The following is a 24000-nucleotide window of genomic DNA, read 5'->3' as shown; positions in this document are numbered from 1 at the left end:
TATTGTATCCCTTCATCGAGAGGGAGGGGTGGTGGTGGGGGGGGGGGGTTTGGGGGGAGGGGGGGAGGCGTTGCCACGGCCTTTATGAATAAAACATCCGCATCTCTCTCTCACTCTCTTATCTTGCCATTAGTCTGGTAGCATTTTCTCTTTAGGGAGAGTGTGTTTGGAGGGGGGCGGGAGAGGGGGTCGGGGGGGGGAGGGGTGGGGTGGGGGGGGGGGGGGAGAAGCCTGATCGATTCTCACTTAATGTTCTGTTCTGACCCGGTTGATGGCCGTCTGTGTCATGATACTGCCTACACCTCTCTTGTAGTTCAGTTGTTGGCAGTGCCTCCTTGTTATGTTGTTGCTTTGTTCATGATGCAGCGCAAAATGCCAGATGAATAACATTAACAAGCAGCCCTTTCCCCACTGAACAGACACACACACACACACACACACACAGACATATACATGGATACTCATACACTATCTCTCTCACGCACACACAGGCAACAATTTAACTACATCAACAGTATGACATGGTAAGTATATGTAACACCAAACATGAAGTATAATACAAACTCCTCCTATTTGTTTCAAGCTCCTCTCTTTAACAGCAATGTAATTTAACATTCCAAGAAAAACAGTATTGCTTCGTTAACGCCTTTCACAATAATTCTGCTAGTATAATTATCAGCAGTAACACATCGGCTAACAATGTGAATTATGATACAGCTTATTTTGACTTCTTTGAATTTGATAACATTAAAGTAATTATTTATCAATTATCAACAACAGTGTGACGTTTTCTCTCTTTTGCCTTTCGCATCCGGGTCTCTTACACATCCTTTGCCTCCTGACGTAAGCAGTTCAGGCTGTCAATGGGGGATTAAAATTAATGAAACTAGAAAACACAGTGTCAGGAGAAAGTGGAGCACAGGAGGAGAGAGCCGTGAAAGACGTTGGAAGAAGAAGAGAGAGAGAGGAGGGGGCGAGCGAGCACTTGGCAGTGCTTGGCCCCAGGCGGTGGCCTCAGGACAAACTTGGCAGTGGCGGTGAGGTCAATTTGCCACTGAGGGCCACTTGTCCAGTGTCACACACACTCCCGCTTCAAGTCACACCGCCTGGCGTTTTAGCGGCGCTGTTCTGCTGTTGTTGCTGCTGCTGCTGTTTGAACAGGCCAGCTTCTTCATCGGCTGGCATCATGCGTAGTGAATAACGTTCGTTGACTGGAGTTTGACGAAATAGCATATATATGAACACGAACAGACTCAAATGAAAGTAAACGAATGTGTGATTGCGGACGATTTTTCAAACCTGGCAAGACGACTGCGCAGTGATAATAATAATGATAATAATAATTAATGATTATAATATTTCATTTTTATATATAGAGAGAGCTATAATTCAAGCATGAGCAAGCTCTAAGTGCTTTACAATCCAGTACCTAAAGTGAAACAAGAAAGGACATAAAAAGTAGTGGAAACAAAAAAACCGAATCATTAATGATTACAGTAGTGTACTGATTGAATCCATGTTAAGTAAAATAACCGTGAAAAAGATAATTGAAAATCACCGAAAATGGGTTACAGCATCTGCTAATGGTATGTTATGGCTTCATCTAATCTATGCAAGAAATGTTCGTTAATGAAATAGGCCCCCAGTATCTGGGATACCAAATTAAGACATTGCCAGAATTGCTTTGTCCTTTGCATGCTGTTTCACGCCATGTAGTGAGTGTCAGCAATAGTATTAGTAATAAGAAATTTATGAAGGTTTGTGTTGAAATTGGGGAAAAGTTTATTATAGCTCCATATTTTGGATTTTGCTGGTCAGGTAAATTTGGTTTTTTATTATTCATCATCTTCAAACAGGATTTTATATGAGATGCTCATGCTGACTGTCTTTTGATCCTATTTAAGTAAAAAGGAGTTGTTGTTTTTTGGCACATAGTTGCAGTGTTTTTTTTTCTTAATCTGATTCTGATAGTGTTTGTTGTTTGTTTGTTTTTGTTTTTCTGGGATGTTTTAAAAATCAGATAATCACTCACACACACACACATACATGCACACACACACGCACGCATGCATGCATGCACGCACGCACGCACGCACGCACGCACGCACGCACGCAATCTCTCTCTCTCTCTCATGCAGACACAGACAGACAGACAGACAGACACACACACACACACACACACACACACACACACACACACACTTTTTTTTTCTTTCTTTTTTTTTCTCTCAATAGTCAGTACAGTGGTTTACTGTTAGTGGGAAAGGTCTCGCCTGCCGTTGTCATAAAGGGTGTCAGGTGTTTAGGTGTTCAGGTGCAAACAGCGTATAAAGGTAAATTTAGATCAGCTGGCAGCCATTGTACCACGCAGGGAAAAACCTGTTGTGTGGGTATTTATGTGGGTCACTGTGGCAGATAAGAGGTGGATGGAGTCACTGTGATGGGTCATGGTGAATTTCTCCACCCTTGCCTGAAGGAAAACACACACTTCAGTGTGCACACAGGTCTCATATAGGGTTGGGGCACATGGATGATCTCTTATTGTGTGCTTTCTTTCTGCTTTTGTTCTGATATCTCTTCCCCCCCCCCCCCCCCCCCCCCTGCCCACGTCCTCACCCCACCCCGCCCCCACTCCTGTGTTTTGAATGGGGAAAAGGTCACCCAAAATGTATACAATGTCAAGACTGAGGGAGTCTTAAAGAAAAAAAAAATCGTTCTTCAGTGCTTTAACTGTAAAATTTTATTTGTTGTTGTTATTATTATTATGATGTCACTTTTGGTTGCACACTCAGGAAGCTTTTGGGGTAAATTATTTTTCGGAAATTCCTGTGTTGACTCACCACCCATTGTTCAAAAAGTAAGACAGCTCTTTGAATGTTGGAATGCCCAGGGATTTATTTCCCGGTGTTACTGGTGTCTGTTTCCTGTGTCCTTTACTGAACTTTCATACTTAGTGCATGATGGGTACGTTGGCAGGATGAAAAGGGTCATGGATATATATATTAAAAAAGTATTTTCAGTAAAACTAAAGCCTGCTTATGTTGATCAGTGAACGTGGGAGTTGCAGCCCACGAATACAGAAGAAGAGGAGGAAGAACAGTGGTGTAGAGAACTGATTGTTCTGCAGTGCACACTGTTTTTACATTCATAGGAAAATTTTGATGTGAAGTGATCCACTACTTGTGATTGGTGGATGGGTGTTTTATAACGTCACACACGACAGAGAGGAGTGGGGACCCATATGATCTTGACACAACAATGACTTCTGAAGGACAGCATGTTCAGACGGGGCAGCCAGAATGCCAGTTTTTGTTATTTTGGGTGCTTGGGAATCAAGAAACACAGCACAAGGAAAGTTCTGATAATTTATGGGAATCGGGAAACACAGCATTAGGAAAGTTCTGATTTATTCTAATTCATTCATTCATTCATGTGTGTGTGTGTGTGTGTGTGTGTGGTAGATGTATGTCACTCGGATTTGAATCCTTGGGACTTCAAACACATGCACACACCCACAGACCACAGAGAGAGCGAAAAAAACATAAAAAACATAAAACAAAAACAGAATAATTGAGTGACCAAAAAAAAAAAAAGAAATTTTTTTTTTTAGTGTGAGTCATGGATACGATCATGAGCATTTGGATGTGCTGAGAGTGCCTAGATTCTGATTTGCACTGGTCTATCATCATTGTAGCGTGCTTATGACAATATGAGCAGTCTGATTCCTGGTTTCCATTGTAAATGTGACGCACTGGAACTGGTGGAACTGGAAGGCATTTTTATTTTATTGGATTTTATTTGTTTTTAGATTATGGGAAGAAAAGAGACCTGGACTGAACGAAGGGTTTATTTGTATTTTAATTTATCTATTTATTAATTTGAAATTTGTTTGATTTAAAAAAAAAAAAATTTTAGTCAGGGCTAAAAAAAGAAACATGCTTTTTTTTGTTTTTTGTTTTAGTTTTTTGTCTTTTTTGTTTTCTAATCATCATGGGAAGAAGAGAAACATGGACTGACTTTTTCTTTTTGTTTTGCTAAGTTCTAGGGTTCCAAAAGAAACAGAACAAGTGTTGGGGAAGCAGGGGGATCCTTGGGGTAGATAGGGCATGATGCAGGATAGGGAGTGGAGGAGTGGAGCCCCTTGGAAGTCAAAGCAGGGTGTGTGTGTGTGTGTGTGTGTGTGTGTTGGATAGCAGGGTACATGTATACATGTATAACAGGGAGGGGGGCTGTGCTGTTTACACGCCCCTGATAGCTAATCAGCTGTGTGTGTGAACAGACAGGGCCATTGGCAGGGGACCAACCCAGCCACCCAGGTCACCCCCCCCCCCCCACCTCCACACCCCCCCTTCTCTCCCCCCCCTCTCTCTCTCTCTCTCTCTGTCTGTGTCTGCCTGCCTGGCTGATCTGACTTGGATACCTGTGTGGAGAGATACAGTGTCTGCTGGTAGTGTTTACTCACAGGGATGAAGGATAGTCATGATGATTATAGTATTAGTAATGTTGATACTACTAGTACTAATAATAGTAATAATACACAGTGTGCTATAGTATACTGTAATAATTATAATGTATATAATGATAATAATCATAATGATAACAGTATTATTAGATAATGATAATACTAATAGTAACGACAATCATAATAATAACAGTTAATAATAATATCATCATCATCAGCAACACCATAGTAATTAGTATAGTAATCATTATAATATATAATGATAATAATCATAATGACAACAACAACAACAACAACAATAATAATAATAATAGTAATGCTGAGAATGATAATGATAATAACAGCAATGATAATGATGACAATAATAATAATAATAATAAAGACAACAACAATAACAGTAATTAATGATAATGATAATTGTGATAACTTCATGGTAATGATAATGGATCCTACTGACAGCATTCTATCCAGAAAATGCTCTGGGTACTTTACAAAACACAGGCTATTGTATGAATATAACACATTACATCAGTATCACAATTACACACCAAAATAGCATTGCACTAAGTTGTAGCAAAGAATTGTACCCACACTTAAACTCAGTGCATACATGTACATGTACATAACCACATATAATTATAAGATTTCTTCACACAAAAAGTATTTAGAAAATTCTGTTAACCAAATTAGTGCAGTAAACACACATATGTATGTAAAATTTTCTATGATTCATCTTAAACCCAGGCTCACTGTGAAGAAAAGGTGCTGTTACATTAGCGTTCGTTACCTAAAAAACAGAAACAAAGCCAGACAAGGGATGCTGGAGTGGAAGAGTACTACAACAAGGCTTTCTCTCCACATCAAAACAAACGGGGCCTGATGGCTGGCAAGTGGTGGTGTATATCATATACTGTGGGAAGTTGGGGTCAGGTGGTGGGAGCAGGGGGCAGACAGCGGTGTCAGACCGTGCACCCAAACAACAAACAACGGGTCACCAGGCCATCACCTGCCTGCTGGCCTCCTCGCCTTGTTGCATGGGTCTCTTCTCCTGCTGACTGGGGGGGGAGGTGTGGGGTGGTGTTGTGAGTCATTGGGAAGGGAGGGTGGGGAGGTAAGGAGCCCCCACTCCCACCCCACCACTCGCCTCCTCTTCTCCTGGCTCCACACCCCCCTGACTCCCCCCTCATCTCTCCTGCAGCAGCTGAGTGGTCAGAGCGCTAGACTTTCCCTTTCAGTCTGAGAGTCCCGGGTTCGAATTTCGGTAACGGGCGCCTGGTGGGTAAAACTAAAAAGGGTGAAGGTTTTCACGTTCTCTCTCCCAGATCAACAGATGTGCGGACCTGTTACTAGTGCTAGGTCCTGAACCTCCTTCGTTTGTTTGCATGCGGAAGATGAAATATGCACGTTAAAGATTCCATAATCCATGTCAGCATTTGATGGGTTTTGGAAACAAGAACATACCCGGCATGCACACCCTGAAAACAGAGTATGACTCAGACTGCCTACATGGCAGGGCAGAAACGGTTGAATGCACTTCAGAGCTCATGGGTGAATGTGGGAGCTGCAGCCTAGGAACAAAGAAGAAGAAGAAAAAGACGGAAAAGCATTAGATTTAAAAAAAAAAAAAAAAAAAAAAAAAAAAGCTGTGTGATGCAAGCCGCCAAGCGATTGATTGAATGCCATGTGTTACGCAGGCAGTGTGATCAGAGAGAATAGAAAGCCCATTGGGGGTGTGTGTATAAATTATGTCCCTTGCTGCTTTTGTCCTCACCTGCAGGGACTGGGGATGGGGTGGGGCCCCCCCGCCAGGGATTGAGACAGCAGCAGAAAGGGGTGGCAGTGAAGGAGAAGGGAAGGGTATTATTTATGATTTTAGAATGTGTGATTAGCTTCAATTGAGAGGCCTGAGGGGTAGCTCTTTGTGCAACAGCAACATCTTGCCCTGATCTGCTTATTGGATTTTTTTTTTTTTTTTTTTTTGGGGGGGGGGGGGGGGGGGGGGGGGGGTGTCTCATCTGGTCAGGACAATTGTGGATCCTGTTTTCTGTCTCTGTGGGTCTCTTTCTCTCAAGAGATTTATTAAGTGGAGCGTAAAATTGTCATTTTGTGACCCTTTGGATACCCCTGAAAATGGAGTATGGCTGCCTACATGGCAGTTGCAGCCCTCAAATGCAGAAGAAGAAGAAGAAGACCCTTTGGATTACTGTCTGTCTGTCCATCTGTGGACATCAGAATGAGATGTGTTGTGGAGTGATTAGGAGACTAAATGAATTTAAAGTATTAAATTCAGACTTATTTAAAAAAAAAAAAAAAATCCCTGATACTTTCAGGGGCCATCTCAGCTTTGATTTGAATCCTGTTTGATGTACTTTTTTCTTGCACCTTTTTGTACTGCCCATCTCCTGTTTTAAACATCGTTTTATTTATAGTTCCAAACACCAAAGCAGCTATACAACAGATAACTAAGTTAGAGCACAACAAGCGAAGCTTATTAGTATATTACCAAAGCTTATTACTGTGCTCTAAAATGGACATTTGTCAGTTATCAATACACTGGCTGCATTTAAAAAAAAGAAAGTACACTCCTCACGGTCGGTCACCTTTTTTTCATTCAGGACTCTGATCATTCACCTTTTTTTGTCTTTTTTTTTTTTTGTCTCAAGGCCTGACTAAGCGTGTTGGGTTACGCTGCTGGTCAGGCATCTGCTTGGCAGATGTGGTGTAGCGTATGTGGATTTGTCCAAACGCAGTGAACGCAGTGACGCTGCCTTGAGCTACTGAAACTGCAACTGACCTGCAAGATTTGCGGTGTCTGAGAGGCTTTGCTGAGCCACATCCTTTTCCCACCCTGCTGAAGTCTGGTTTAGATGAATTAGGTATTGAAATGGATTGTGAGATAGCTTATAATGACTCATTTGTTTGTTTGCTTTTTTTTTTCTTTTTTTTTCTTTCTTTCTTTTCTTTTAGTTTTACTCACTCATTTTCTTCACACTTGTTCACTTTCCCAGCTGCGGACTTATCTTCCATATTTCTAGATTATTCTGTCAAAAGGTGTCAGGCATTTTGCGTTGGCAGTAGTTTCCTTGTTGAGTCACCACAAGCAGACCTGTTCTTTGTTGATTAAGAAAAGAAGAAGAAGAAGAAGAAAAATCACAAGCACAGACCAGCGAGAGAGAGAGGGATAGAGGGAGATTCATTCAGGGTCTTGATTTGGGTTAGGGTTTGTGTCAAAGTTTGGGTAAGGGTCATTAATTAAAATAAAAGCCAAATGGCGGTTTGGCCAATGTCATTGTGAATGCGAAAGGGTCCATTTGCGAGCAATCTGTCACTGTCCCTGGCTTCCTGTTAACGAAAATATTTTGTGTTTCATCTTTCGTCTCTCAGAATGAGAATCACGGTTATGCATGCATACATGTATGTGGATGACTGGTGTGAAAGCACGTAGATTTGTCTGTGCAAAAGATTCAGTGCTGTACATGCATGGAGTGAAGAAGAAGAATGTCCGTAGAACTGTTGAAGACGAGGAAGCTGCAGCAGCAGCAGAAGAAGAAGATGTGATACCACCACTGCTTCTTCTTCTTCTTGCCATTGTTTATTTGTTTTTATTTATTTACTGTATTGTTGTTGTTATTATTATTATTATTATTATTATTGTGGTTGTTGTTGTTTTATTATCATCATTAGAATTAATCATCATCATCATTAAAATAGAGCCGCAAGGTCAGTGCCCTGACACAGTTCTCCAGCTGTACAACTTTCCCAGTGAACAGCTTATGGGTCAGTAAACTGAGAAGAGCACACACACACACACACACACACACACACACACACACACACACACACAGAGGGAGAGAGAGGAGGGGGGTGGGGGTGGAGAGACAGACAGACAGACAGACAGAGAGAGCTATGGAAAGTGGCCAGTGGCTGGCTTGTTTCAGCTGCTTCCATTGTCCAGCCTCAAGGATGTGTTGATGGTGGCTTCTGTACATCAGATGCTGTGCTTTTTAATTTTTATATATTTTCATTAGAAGATAAAATCATTGAAAGCATGTGACTGTCTGCACATAATTGCAGTTCAGAATCAAAATTATATATGTGTGGGGCAACTAATTTTTGTGATTTGTAATTTTTCTCTTTTTGGGGGAAGAAAGTGAAACTAAAGAAAACTTGACAACAAAACAGTTGGCATAAGAAATTGGATCTTTTTAGTTTTTAACTTTTGCGGGGGGAAAAGTGAAGGGAAACTTGATACAAAAAACTGGAACTCAGTGACTGTCATTGAAATAAGTGTGGCTGAAGTGTAGCAATCGTAATGTGATACATTATTGTATCCAAACATTGCCTAAGTTGGAATTATTTTAAAAAAGATGATTATTTAAATCATTAATGCAAAAGGAAAGTGAATTAAATTGTCTAGACACATTTTCCTGTAGACTGACAGCATGAGGAATCCTCCAGTCAGAAAATTAGGATTTGGATATACTGTGAAAACGATAATTGCAAGTCGCAATTTCAATGCACTCTTCAGAGAAATGAAACTTTACAGAGCTGTGGGTGTATCTTCATGTGAAGGGAAGCGGAGAAAAAAATCGATGGGTTTTCGCACCAGGCGTTCCACATATATATTTGTCCCTTATTCTGTCATCTTCCTTGTTTGTTGCCAGGAGCGATGGATACATGTCACAGGGAGCAGTGATGAATGAATGACGCTCAAGGGGAGGGGTCACACTCATGTGCACACATGCACACAGTCACGCGCGCGCGCACACACACACACACACACACACACACACACACACACACACACACAAGTGGAGTCATGGCCAAGAGGTAACGCGTCCGCCTAGGAAGCGAGAGAATCTGAGTGCGCTGGTTCGAATCACGGCTCAGCTGCTGCTATTTTCTCCCCCCTCCACTAGACCATGAGTGGTGGTCTGGACGCTAGTCATTCAGATGAGACGATAAACTGAGGTCCCGTGCGCTAGCATGCACTTAGCGCACGTAAAAGAACCCACGGCCAACGAAAGGGTTGTCCCTGGCAAAATTCTGTAGAAAAATCCACTTTGATAGGAAAAAAACAAATAAAACTGCATGCAAGAAAAAAGAAAAGAAAAAAAGGGTGGCGCTGTAGTATAGTGACGCGTTCTCCTTGGGGAGAGTAGCCTGAATTTCACACAGAGAAATCTGTTGTGATAAAATGAAATACAAATACAAAAAGAACAGCAACAAAAACAAAACAACAGCACACACACACACACACACACACACACACACACACACACACCACACCACACCAAAGCACCATGCAACACATCCACACACCACACCACTTTACACTATGTTGAGTACACACACACACATCACATATATTACAGTACACACACACACACACACACACACACACTCTCTCTCTCTCTTATACACACACGCATTCAGTACACACACACACACACACACACACACACACACACACACACACACACACACACACTGCACACCACCACACCATATCAGACCACACATGCACATGCGTGTGCGCGCACACATACACACATGACTGCCAGACCCAATAGTGTACTGTCTGGGTACAGTGTTTCTCACCCCCATACTCCCCAGAGAACAGAGTGGGGGGAAAAGGGTATTAGGTGTGTGTGGGGTGGATGGGTGGGGGGGGGGGTGGGTGTGGTCAGGAGGAGGTGATGGGTGGCTGACACTTGACAGGTGATGCCTCAGTGGTCAGTGACTGACCAGCCAGTGAATGCCTTGGTCACTGGGCTGTGATGGCATGGTGAGGGCTGTGGACCTTGACAGTCTGTCTACAGGTCTGTCTGTCTCTCTCCCCTGTGTGTGTGTCTCCACCATCCCCTCTCACTGCCAGTCTTTTGAATCTTTTTCTTTCTTTTTTATTTTTCTTTTTCCTTCTCTCTCTTCTGTTTTCATTTTCAGTGTGTGTGTGTGTGTGTGTGTGTGTGTGTGTGTGTGTTGCTGTGGAAGTATGTTCCAAGTAATGAATATATATATATAATTTATCCCTGCTCATGAATTCCTGAGAAATTAATACAGTTTATGATTAAACGCTAGCATGCATGCACACATACATGCATCTTCCCCTCTCCCCCTTCACACACACACTCATGCATGCACATCCTTTGCTGTTCTCGGTATCCAGGTGAGCTGACTGTACATATGATAATTATGATATTAAGTCTCTAACTGTGTAACTGTAGTGTATCTAAGTCAGTCTGTGTGTTTTTATTGGTACCATCTTTCTCTCTCTCTCTTTCAGTCTATCTATGGTCTCTCTCTTTCTCACGAGTCTCAGTCTTGTATGAAGGTTCAAAATTGTGGAGTATGAATGATAAAAAAAATCTATCGTGAAATACTCAAACAGCGCCTTTTCAAAATATATAATTACAATCCATGGACAAATTACAAAACAGATCTTATAAGTCAGTGAAGAAGATAAACATCCCGGCTCATAAACAGTAATATACTTGGTTCAGCGTTACACTTCCAAAATAAACCCCATGTGTATTATCTGTCTTTATTTGAAGTCTGCATATATTTCCATACATGTACATATACCCTGTTCACAGAGTTATCTTAAAATAATGTCTCTCGTTACGTAATACGTGTGGATTTGTTTGTATGTTGATGGAGTGTTTGTTTATTCCTTTTAAAAGTTTTATGGTATCAATAAAAATGTGTGTGTGTGTGTTTCTTTTTGTTTTTTTAAGTTGTTAATAAGAATGTTGTTGTTTTTTTCAAGTCAGATATCAGCCACTGACTGACTGAGTCAGGTGTAGACTCCACTTGAATGATTTGAGGTTGATTACAGTACAGTAATAAGTGGCTCTGACCATGAGCAAGTCGGTTTGTTTTAGCCTTTACCCATATTCCATGGCCTATACCATGGCCAGGAGGTCATTCCCATGGATCAGCTTCACAGTGTTACACAGGAATTTACTCTGGGATCTTCTTTAACCCTTTGAGCCCAGAGTTCCTGAGCAATTTTAACCCTTCTGCCTGAGCTCCTGAGCCAAAATTTGCAAATAATTGGTATTTAATGTGTCACGGCACATATAAAAAGAGTGCCCTGACCACCGCTTTACCGGTGGTAGAGAAAAATGACATAATGCCTAGCCACCGGTTGAGCGGTGCGTAAACACTTGTGTCGTGTTTTGCTTTTGGTTGACTTATATTGAAATCGATCTTTTTTATCCAAAGCACATGCACAAAACACAGTGAAAAGGCGTGGCCATGTTGGTACTACGTTCGTTGACGTCAGAATATTACGGTTTTTCTGATTGGCTCTTCAATATAAGTCAACCAATAACAAAACACGGCACAAGTGTTTATGCACCGCTCAACCAGTGGCTAGGCATTATGTCATTTTTCTCTACCACCGGTAAAGCGGTGGTCAGGGCTCAAAGGGTTAAAAGAAAATCGGGTGATATGAAAAAAAAAAAAAAAAAAGGGACAGAATTTTTTGATGACTGCACATTGAAACTTTTTTTTTTTTTTTTTTTTTGTACTTTTCCTGGTACAGTTCACCTTGAGCTGGTGCTTGAGCGATGTGGCACTTCTAAATTGCTCAGGCTTTGGAATTCGGCTGAAGTGCTGTGCTATCGTACCCATTACCATACCTGAGGGTATTTATTTGTGCATGCCAAAATGGGAAGCTTAGCACAGATAAAAAGAAAAAAAAAAAAAAACAAAAAACAGAAAAGAAAAAAAAGAAAAAGATAGCTTGGGTCTTCACACCAGAGACCTGATACTGAAGCTGACACATTTATCTGGGCCTCCTCTGGGGGTGGGGGTGGGGGGGGGGGGGAATCAGAGGGAGGGAGCTATTGCCACATATCATAAAAGTGACAGATTAAATCTGAGTGGGATTGGGAACTGTCTGCTGACCTCTGGCCTACCATTGTTTATGCCTTTACATTTCTGACCCATTTCTTTGCCCAGAAAAAAAGTTTTTGCAAACAGGTGCAGGGTGAACCAAGTTAACCAGGGTTCAGCAAGTGATGATGTTTGTTAAGTAATCACTCTGATCTTTGTCAGAAAATTGTGTAACTGGTTTTTTTTTGTTTTGACTCACTTGTGTAAACAAAGTGAGTCTATGTTTTAACCCGGTGTTTGTCGGTTGTCAGTGTGTGTGTGTGTGTGTGTGTGTCCGTGTGTGTGTGTGTCCGTGTGTGTGTGTCCGTGGTAAACTTTAACATTGACATTTTCTCTGCAAATACTTTGTCAGTTGACACCAAATTTGGCATAAAAATAGGAAAAATTCAGTTCTTTCCAGTCATCTTGTTTAAAACAATATTGCACCTCTGGGATGGACACAAAAAAATAAAAAAAAGAAGCCTAATTATATGCAAACTGCATTTACTGTTATATTTATATTTTTTGTATTCTCTAAACTTGGCACTTTGACCTCTTATTCTGACACAACAACAAGAGGAGTCATTATTATCATTTTCTGTTCAAACAGGAACTTCTTTTGCTAAGCATGGAATTTTTATTTATTTTGCAAATGTTTTGGCGCAGATAGTAAAAAAAAAAAAGGGAAATTACTCTGTAATTAATGCTAGGGGACTTAATTTATCACAAGTGAGTCTTGAAGGCCTTGCCTCTCTTGTTTTTTTTTTATGGAATTACATGACCGACTGTCCAGACCCTTTTTTTTGCCAGGATTTTTCTCTTCTTCAGAATATAATTTAACATTCTGCAAAGCGTTTGTCACTTCGAAAAACAGTGATATGTAACCAGACTGTTATTATTGAAATATATAGTGTAATTACTATGAATGTGATGGTACTGTATGATTTATTTAACATGAATAAATAATGAATTATATATTTTTCAGGAGTGTTTTTTTTTTTTTTTTTTTTTTTTTGTCTCCGAAAACTGCTGATAACTCACCTGGTACAGTATTCATAGCTTCTGGGCTACTTAAAAAAAAAAAAAAAAAAAAAAAAAAGATCTTGAAACAGCGTACCTGTATCTTCAGACCTGCCAACCCATCTGTTCTTGGCAGAATTTATTACGCTCATTTGCACTTGATTCTGCTCTTCTGCTTGACAGAAAAGATTTAAAAAAGAAAAAAAGAAGAAAAAAAAGGCGTATCACATATGCGCATGCGAACACACACACACACACACACACACACACACACACACACACACACACACACACACTAAAACACACACACACACACAACCCCCATCTCACCTCCTACCTGCCATTGTTTTGCAGTCTTTTCAGGCAATGCCTTTTGTAAACTGATGAAAACCCCAGAGGCCATTCCAGAGATATCTGTGCAAATCTGGGGGTGGGGGGGAGTGGTGAGACTTACAAAGTGATGTGAAGGTACTGCTGATGTTTCTAATGACGAAATAGGGGGGAGTGGGGGGGAGGGGGTGGGGGAGGGAGGGGGGGTTACCACGACCTTCACCCATGGGGATCCTTATAATCCAAGGCCTGTTTCTCATCTGTGTCGCGATCCCAGGAACTCTGTTTGGCCTAAAAAGTAAAATTATACAGTGCTAAGAACCGACCGAGAATTAAATGGATTTTCTTTTATCTGAAGGCTGGACAGGAGGGGTGGATGGATCTGCAAGGAATTGGTAAATCTTGTAATGTTTTGTCTTCCTTAGTGAGGATGTGTGCACTCTTGATCATCAATGTTATAGTGAAAGTAGAGTTTTTATATATATATATATATATATATAATCTAATAAATAAAACAAAGTTGAAAAACAACGCATATTTTGTTAAACAAAAACAATAAAATCTGAATTTTCACTGCCACCCAGCAGCTTGGTCACACACTACACTTATAACAGGTGACGTAATACTGTTTTTTACGTCATCTTTCTGACCTCACATGACGTCTTCCACTACATAAAGTTATCATGTTCTAAATGTTACTTCAATTGTCTATGTACACATCACTCTTTTTCACTCTCACTCTCTCTCTGAGTCTCTCTGTATCTCAGTGATCGTGTTTTGATCAAGATTTTTTTTACACACCAATTATTATGATGCTCACAGAACGTCAGAAGAGTAAAATATTTATCTCACACACACACACACACACACACACACACACACACACACACACACAGAGGAAATCAATGAAGGACAGAATTATAAATGTCCACCAAAGTTTTGGCCAAATGTCATCTTCAAGCTTGCAAGTGTCTGAATAATGATAATAATGATCCTTCCTCCTCCTCCTCCTTGTCTTTGCCCTCATCATTGTTGTCATCGTCGTTATTATTACTGTTAGCATCATTTTCTGTTCATCATCATTTCATCATTATAATAATAATGATGATAGTAATTATTACTGTTGTTATCATCATATCATAATCAGTATCATTATTTGTTATTATTAAATCTTTTTTTGATTATTCTGCTCCAGATTTTTGTTTTGTTTTGTTTCGAATGTTTTATGAAATTACATCATTTCTCTACACCATCCAATCCACAGCTTCCTGCGTTCACTCTGCTCCTTGTGTGACTATCTTTTTCTGGCCCTTGGATTTGGAAGAAACTCCCCAAATCGGCACAGACCCACAAATGCTATCTTTATCAGAGGTGGTGCAGTCCCCTGTGATGTAGGTATCAGGCAGAGAGAGAGGGCCATGTGGTAGTCCTCATTTTCTCTGGCCCCAGTCCAGCAGACAGCTTACTTTTATTTATATATATATTTTTTTTTTAAACTGGCTGACACTGGTTTCACTTTGAACACACAACTTGGGCCAGTGTCTGAGCGTCCATGTGGATGTGCATGTTATTTATAATGATGTCAATGACTTTCAGTGTGTGTGTGTGTGTGTGTGTGTTGTTTTTGTTTTGAATTATAGATAATTGTGCTGAGCGTGTTTGGGAGAGAGAGAGAGAGAGAGAGAGAGTGTGTGTGTGTGGTTTTTGTTTTGGATTTAAATAATTGCATTTAAATAATTGGGCTGAGTGTGTTTGGGAAAGGTAAAGAGGGAGGAAGGACACTACTAGCGAGGTAGGAAGGGAAAGGGTGTTAAATGGGTCCGAAACCCAAGCAGCCTGTGGCCCAATCTGGTGTCTTCTGGTGCAGAAGATGAGCAAAAGTTGCGGACTATCTCTCTGCTCTCTGCTCAACACTTTCCCCCGATTGTGGGCCAGAATTGGGATTTGTGTGCAGAGTGAGTGAGAGATAAACTGAGTGACAGAGAGAATGTATAGATTAGATGTATACATGTTTGTGTATATATATATAAATATAGTGTGTGTGTGGGTGCGTGTGTGTGCTTGGCTGCATGTGTGCCTGCAGTGCATTCGAGCCTGTGTATGTATACAGTAATGGGTGTATACATGTGTGTTTCAAGGTAACATAAACTGGAGACAGATTGTTTCGGATGAGGGAGCTGAAGCCTATGTGCATGTGTTTGTGTCTGCACGTGTGTGCATTTTTTGTGGATGCATGTGTGTATGTGTGTGCATGGATATTTTGTGTGTGTGCTTATTTGTGCGCACACCTGTGCCTGTTTCTGAGCACATGTATGCGTGAACATGCACTCGCTCGAACAGTTGCTTGACAGTGGACCTCTTTATTTGCTCTCTGGAATCCTGTTTTGCTGAGCTCTGAAAACACAGCGCATATGAAGGGATCACCATCTCTGTGAACATATTTTTTTCTTGAATTGTTTTATTTTGATGATGATAGAATTTATTTATTTACTCATTCTAATTGAACGCTTCTTTCTCCTGTGTTGCAGATTTGTCCAAGAATCGGTTCAGCGAGGTGCCGACGGAAGTATGCGACTACTGCAACATGGAGCGCCTCAACTGCTATCACAACATCATCAAGTCCATTCCAGAAGCCATTGTACAGCTACAGGCGTTAACTCACCTCAACCTCAGGTCAGTCCCCTTTGTTTCAGTGAGTTCCCCCTGTCCCAGTTTTGTCCTGTTTGTTATTCTTGACCGGTTGCTGTCTCTGCCATCAAAATTGGGTCAGATGAGTTCGTTTGTACCTATTTTCCATTTGTGTTCTGTTGTGTTATGTTTCAATCGGAACCAGCTGACAGTGTTACAAGTGTCGCTATGTTCCCTGTCTTCACTATAAGTAGTAGATGTATAAGCATCTGTTTTGATAAGAAATGTGTTGTTGTGTTTCAGTCGGAACCAGCTGACAGTGTTACCAGTGTCGCTGTGTGCCCCGTCACCACTATAAGTGCTTGATGTATAACCATCTAATAAGAAATGTGGTGTTGTGTTTCAGTCGGAACCAGCTGACAGTGTTACCAGTGTCGCTATGTGCCCTGTCGTCACTAGAAGTGCTGCTGGCCTCCAACAACAAGCTGGTGTCCTTGCCGGAGGAGATCGGCAAGCTGGAGCGGCTCATGGACCTGGTCAGTAGTGTGTCATGTCGTACGTACGTTATAAATCCGGTTTGGGTCTTTAGCAGGAAGGGAAGTGACTTGCGCAAACAGAAGTAAGAGCTGACGGGCGCAATAGCCGAGTAGTTAAAGCGTTGGACTGTCAATCTGAGGGTCCCGGGTTCAAATCACGGTGACGGCGCCTGGTGGGTAAAGGGGTGGAGATTTTTACGATCTCCCAGGTCAACATATGTGCAGACCTGCCGGTGCCTGAACCCCCTTCGTGTGTATACGCAAGCAGAAGATCAAATACGCACGTTAAAGATCCTGTAATCCATGTCAGCGTTCGGTGGGTTATGGAAACAAGAACATACCCAGCATGCACACCCCCCGAAAACGGAGTATGGCTGCCTACATGGCGGGGTAAAAACGGTCATACACGTAAAAGCCCACTCGTGTACATACGAGTGAACGCAGAAGAAGAAGAAGTAAGAGCTGATTCCCACCATGCCGAGTGTGCACACGCTTGCCGCCGAGTCTTTGTGCTGTCAGCTACAGGATGGTTCTGTTTGTAAGTTTGTGGGTGGGACCTGGTTTTTTTTTTTTTTTTTTTTTTTTTTTTTTTTTTAGCTGCCCCATCATTTGCACCGTTTCAGTGGCATTTCTCCTACGCCGCTCATTTGGATTTCCCCATACACGGCCACACCCGGGTTCGTCCGTCGCAGTTCCAGCGTCGGCAGTCCACAGGGAACCATCGATGTTAGGTCGCCAGGAGGCCACACACCAGAGGAGACCCTGCACTGCTGCTGAGTCACTTCGGTGGTGTTCGGGACCTGGGTTTTTTGTTTTGTAGATCTGTAAAGACCAAGACCTCAGGCCTCAGACCTGAACATCCAGGCATCATCAGTCAGGAGGTAGTTCAACTCTTCCCTTTTTGCGGCAAAGTTTCGGGAGTGTTCATTTAGTTTTTACAAGTCTGGACTGAACTTGGTTTTTGAATTTCTGTTTATTTTTGTTCTGTTTTGTCACGTTAGATTGATGTTGAAAGATCTGGGTTTACTCCTAATCACTGGGACATAGGATTTGTGCAGCTTAACATTTTTTTGTTTGCCCGTTCGAGACTGTGGTTTGGGTTAACAACAGTGGTGCTGCAGACTGCCTTCCTCATCCGTCCTGTCTTGGTCTGTAAGATCTCTGCCATGGAGCTGCCTTGGTAGATTCGGTTAGGCATTGAACTTCTGATCCAGCCATCCTGTGTTCTGTTTGGTTCTGTTCGGTTACTCAAGGAGGTGTCACAGCATTCGGACAAACCCATATACGCTGCACCCCATCTGCTAAGCAGAAGCCTGACCAGTGTTCTTTGGAGGAATGAGGAAAGTGCACTTCCCTTTCAATTTTTGACTCACTTGTGTAAACAGAGTGAGTCTATGTTTTAACCCGGTGTTCGGTTGTCTGTGTGTGTGTGTGTGTCCTTGTGTCTGTGTGTCTGTGTGTCCGTGGTAAACTTTAACATTGACATTTTCTCTGCAGATACTTTGTCAGTTGACACCAAATTTGGCATAAAAATAGGAAAAATTCAGTTCTTTCCAGTCATCTTGTTTAAAACAATATTGCACCTCTGGGATGGGCACAAAAAAAAGAAAGAAAAAAAGAAGCCTAATTATATGCAAACTGCATTTACTGTTATATTTATATTTTTTGTATTCTCTAAACTTGGCACTTTGACCTCTTATTCTGACACAACAACAAGAGGAGTCATTATTATCATTTTTTGTTCGAACAGGAACTTCTTTGCTAAGCATGGAATTTTTATTTATTTTGCAAATGTTTTGGTGCAGATAGTAAAAAAGGGAAATTACTCAGTAATTAATGCTAGGGGACTTAATTTATCACAAGTGAGTCTTGAAGGCCTTGCCTCTCTTGTTTTTTGTTTTCTTCTCCTGCGTCATGGAAGAGTCATTAGCCAGCCAGTAAGCGAGGGCTTGATTACATCCTAGCTTGTCAGAAGCAAAATGCTAATAGGTGCAGGCGACACAGTTTGTGCCGCTGACTCTATGCAGAGCAACAGCATGGAATGAAACACACACACACACACACACACACACACACACACACACACACACACACACACCACAGCACACACCACAACACCCCCCACCCAGCCCCCTCCCCTCCCCTCCCACACACACACTGAGCTTCGAAAGAATTAAGTTATTTCGGGGGGGGGGGGGGGGGGGATGCTTGTAACACAATGCAGGTCTCGCCATCATTTTCACCATTTTTGAATGGGTCTGGAGATTTGGACAACTGTTGATTAGAGTGAACCCAACTGCCTTCCTCTGGTTTCAGTAACCATTGACTTTTTGATTTATATATATATATAAAAAAAAATCAAAACAAAATCAAGGTTCAATGCTACTGACCCTGGAATCTTTGTTGAGATATCTAATTTCAGTTTCAGACTTAGGATTAGAACGAAAATTGATGACATAGAATTGAAGCAACAGTGAAACTTTCGAAGATGGTGCTTTTTATTATTTTGAAAGCTGCGAAGAAAGGTCACACTGACCGTATTGATGATTAACCTGTTAGATGAAAATCTGTTGGTGTTGGATCAGAAGCAACGTATAAAAGCATACTTTGAATAGTGAAAGATACTCAGATTATAAAGTCTGAATCTTAAGACATATATTTTGTTGTATATATGTAATAATGGTGTAAATTTAATTTGACTCAACGCCATTTTATTGTCTATACCCAAGTACAGAAATTAAATGTTTGACATGTGCAAAAGTAAACTACAATTTAACTCAAGCAGAGTAAGTAAAGAAAGCATGCATATTAAAGTCCACACAATGGATAGGTTGGTACATTTCAGTGGAATGCTAGTTTTCTTTCATATCTGATGACTTATTCGTTTGATTTTTTTAAATTTATTTTGCAGTATTCTATTTCAGAATGATATATTTTTATATCAATGTGGTGTTGTTAATGGTTTTTTTTATGTCTCATCTGTTTTGTTCGCTTTTTTTATGCATAGTCAGAAATGGAAATAAAAAAAAAACACAGCAGACTGACAGAAAATATGAAAAAAAACTTAGCCGTATGAAGAGCACAGGAACAGGAGTCATAATGGCTGCCGGAAAAAGAGGGAGCTAGCCAGCGGGACAAAGGGGAGGTTACCTACTTCCGGGAGGTTATCGGCCGTAGTTACTTTCGTTTTCTCCGCATAGGCGGATAGTAGTTTTGCACAGGACAGGAATGTCAGACCCCTGCCGGTGTCTGCACTAGTTGGGTCACGGTAAGTATGTTAATTTAAACGTAATTTTAGATAGAAAATTTCCTGTATGAAAGCAGTGACAACAACAAAACAAACCTGTTGGTGTTTTTCAGGACGTGAGCTGCAACGAAATCTCCCACCTCCCTCCACAGATTGGGGACCTGCGCTCTTTGCGCTCACTTAACCTTCGTCGTAACCTGCTTGTAGAACTACCTTTAGGTGAGTGGATTAGTTGGTACCTTTGCCCAAACGGTTTCTCCGCTGCTGTTGGGAAATTCATTTACAGCTGAGTCTTCTTCTTCCTTTTTTTTTTTTTTTTTTTTTCTGCTGCCCCATCATCTGCACCGTTTCAGTGGCATTACTCCCACGCCGCTCATTTAGATTCCCCCATACACAGCCACACCTGGGTTCGTCCGTCGCAGTTCCAGTGTCGGCAGTCCACAGGGAACCATCGATGTTAGGTCGCCAGGAGGCCACACACCAGAGGAGACCCTGCACTGCTGCTGAGTCACTTCGGTGGTGTTCAGTGGTGCCTGTTCTGTTTTAACGTACTTAGGACACCACCTACTAAGCCCCCTACTAACGACAATAATGGCTTAGTCACGGAGCCAGACTGAGTGAGCGTCCCTCCCAGAGTGGAGACCGCCACCACGTCCCTCAAACAACAGCCCCCCATGAATCTGTCGACACTGACGACATTGACAGGACTCACCCCAAGCACGGTAGCATAGTCTTTTGTGAAGGACTTTGACTCTCAAACTAAGAGACGAGATTGTGCTGGTCTTTATATGCTGCAACCTGTTAGGCTAGTTTGTCTTTGAGGACTGTTCCAGTGCTGACGGTCCTAGAACCGTCATGGCCGAGGAGGAATTTTATTTAATGTCCCGTCACACATATCGGTGATTGAAGACATTTTGTTAAAGTATTTATGAATACATTTGAGTATTATCGGTTTGAAGGGGTGGGAGATGTGAATGAATGAAGGGTTGGGGGGAAACTGGGCAAATGAGGGCGAAATGAGGGTGAAATTTGAAAAAAAAAGAAGAAGTAAATACAATTACAGGAAATTACTTTAAGGATTTCGTAAAAGAGAAGTCGTTAAACTGACAAGCGAAACAACTGATAATGAATGCAAAAAGTCAAAAACATCAACGTTTTCAGTCACTAGTGAAGACACACTTTCGTGTACATAAGGCTTCATCAAGCTACAGTCAGAAATTATATGCTTAATTGTCAGGTTACTAAAGCATATGCACTTGACATTAGAACAATACTTGGTCCGAGAGAGTGAGGATGTTACTTTGTATTTGTATTTGTATTCCTTTTTATCACAACAGATTTCTCTGTGTGAAATTCGGGCTGCTCTCTTCAGGGAGAGCGCGTCGCTACACTACAGCGCCACCCATTTTTTTTGTATTTTTTCCTGCGTGTAGTTTTATTTGTTTTCCCTATCGCAGTGGATTTTTCTACAGAATTTTGCCAGGAACAACCCTTTTGTTGCCGTGGGTTCTTTTACATGCGCTAAGTGCATGCTGCACACGGGACCTTGGTTTATCGTCTCATCCGAATGACTAGCGTCCAGACCACGACTCAAGGTCTAATGGAGGGGGAGAAAATATCGGCGGCTGAGCCGTGATTCAAACCAGCACCCTCAGTTTCTCTCGCTTCCTAGGGGGACGCGTTACCTCTAGGCCATCACTCCACTGGGCAAGACGCTCTCCACGACAATCAAATTCTAGCCCTGATAGGTGAGACCATGGGATCTTGGTTTATAGTCTCATCTGACCGACTAGATGCTCAGTTCTTCTTCTTCTTCTTCTGCGTTCGTAGGCTTCAACTCCCACGTTCACTCGTATATGCGCAAGTGGGCTTTTTACGTGTATGACCGTTTTTACCCCGCCATGTAGGCAGCCATACTCCGCTTTCGGGGGTGTGCATGCTGGGTATGTTCTCGTTTCCATAACCCACTGAACGCTGACATGGATTACAGGATCTTTAACGTGCGTATTTGATCTTATGCTTGCGTATACACACGAAGGGGGTTCAGGCACTAGCAGGTCTGCACATATGTTGACCTGGGAGATCGTAAAAATCTCCACCCTTTACCCACCAGGCGCCGTCACCGTGATTCGAACCCAGGACCCTCAGATCGAAAGTCCAACGCTTTAACCATTCGGCTATGGCGCTCAGTTCAATTTTCCAGTCAAACTTGGAAGAAATGTGAGAGCGGGATTCGAACCCAGACCCTCACAGGCACTGTATGAGCAGACTAGTATCTTAACCATTCTGCCACCTTTTTTCCAAGTTCTGCAAATGCGTGTGCACACACACACACCAACATGCTTGCATGTGCACACACACACACGTATGCAGACGTATACACATACTTCCTGAACAGCTGGCTGCCTGTTGGGTGTTTCAGATATCTGTAAATTAAACCTCAGGAGGTTAGACATTGCATGCAGACAAGCGCGCGCACGCGCACACACACACACACACACACACACACACACACACACACACGTCCTGAACAGCTGGCTGCCTGTTGTGTGTTTCAGATATCTGTAAATTAAACCTGAGGAGGCTAGACATTGCATACAGACACAGACACACACACACACACACACACACACACGCACGTCCTGAACAGCTGGCTGCCTGTTGTGTGTTTCAGATATCTGTAAATTAAACCTCAGGAGGCTAGACATTGCATGCAGACACACACGCCACACACACGCACACACACACACACATACACACACACACACACACACACACACACACACACACACGTCCTGAACAGCTTGCTGCCTGTTGTGTGTTTCAGATATTTGTAAATTAAACCTCAGGAGGCTGGACATTGCATGCAGACACACACACACACACACACACACACACACACACACACACACACACACACGTCCTGAACAGCTGGCTGCCTGTTGTGTGTTTCAGATATCTGTAAATTAAACCTCAGGAGGCTGGACATTGCCAGCAACCGCGTTCAGAAAATTCCCACCGTCTTTCGCAAAATGGAGGTGCTGGAGGAGATTGTTCTGGAGCACAACCCTCTGGAGTCCCCCCCGGCTCACGTGAGTCGACTGCTTCTCTCCCTTCAGACTAAATCAGCCGTGCTCGGGATTGAGTTGTAGTGTGTTGTATTGCTTTGTATTGTATTGTGTTGTAGTGTCTTGTATTATATTGTTCTGTATTGTCTTGTATTAAGTTGTGTCTTGTCTTGTATTGTATTGTATTGCATTGTATTGTATTGTATTTCTCTTCATCACAGCGGATATCTATGTGAAATTTGACAGGAGTCAGTGTGTGATTGGCTGTGACCTTTGTGACAAAAGATGTGATTGGTTGTGACAGGAGTCAGTGTGATTAGTTGTGACAGGTGTGACAAAAGATGTGATTGGTTGTGACAGGAGTCTTGGTTGTGACAGGAGTCAGTGTGTGATTGGCTGTGACCTTTGTGACAAAAGATGTGATTGGTTGTGACAGGAGTCTTGGTTGTGACAGGAGTCAGTGTGATTAGTTGTGACAGATGTGACAAAAGATGTGATTGGTTGTGATGGGACGTGACAAAATATGCGACTGGTTGTGATGGATGTGGCAAAAAATGTAATTGGTTGTGACAGATGTCGAAAGATGAGATTGGTTGTGACAAAAGCTGTGATGGGTTGCGACATATGTGACAGAGGGATGTGATTGGTCGCGATGAATGTGACAAAGGATGTGATTGGCTGTGACAGATCTGCACCCGAGGCCGGCAGCACATCATGAAGTACCTGCACACAGAGGCCATCAAGGAAGACCGCAAGCGTGGCATCCTGTCCGACTCCGACATGAAGCGGCTCATCCGCAAGTCCCTACCCCCGCAACAGTACGTCTTG

At 42.1% G+C, this 24000-nt stretch overlaps 1 protein-coding gene across 1 annotated transcript in view; it reads left to right on the top strand.

Annotated features, from left to right (window-relative positions):
- LOC143289000 (uncharacterized) overlaps nucleotides 1–24000 on the top strand; it is a 138886-nt gene that overhangs the window by 16121 nt on the left and 98765 nt on the right. Inside the window, exons 2-6 of the mRNA XM_076597746.1 lie at nucleotides 16222–16366; nucleotides 16728–16857; nucleotides 20218–20323; nucleotides 23060–23196; nucleotides 23860–23990. Coding sequence (XP_076453861.1) covers nucleotides 16222–16366; nucleotides 16728–16857; nucleotides 20218–20323; nucleotides 23060–23196; nucleotides 23860–23990 — 649 coding nt within the window. The remainder of the gene's footprint in view (nucleotides 1–16221; nucleotides 16367–16727; nucleotides 16858–20217; nucleotides 20324–23059; nucleotides 23197–23859; nucleotides 23991–24000) is intronic.

The sequence above is a fragment of the Babylonia areolata genome, chromosome 13 (assembly GCF_041734735.1).
Source record: "Babylonia areolata isolate BAREFJ2019XMU chromosome 13, ASM4173473v1, whole genome shotgun sequence".
In the NCBI taxonomy this organism is placed as follows: domain Eukaryota; kingdom Metazoa; phylum Mollusca; class Gastropoda; order Neogastropoda; family Buccinidae; genus Babylonia; species Babylonia areolata.
The sequence above is the reverse complement of the archived record's forward strand: the minus strand, read 5'-3'. Positions and strand labels throughout refer to the sequence as shown.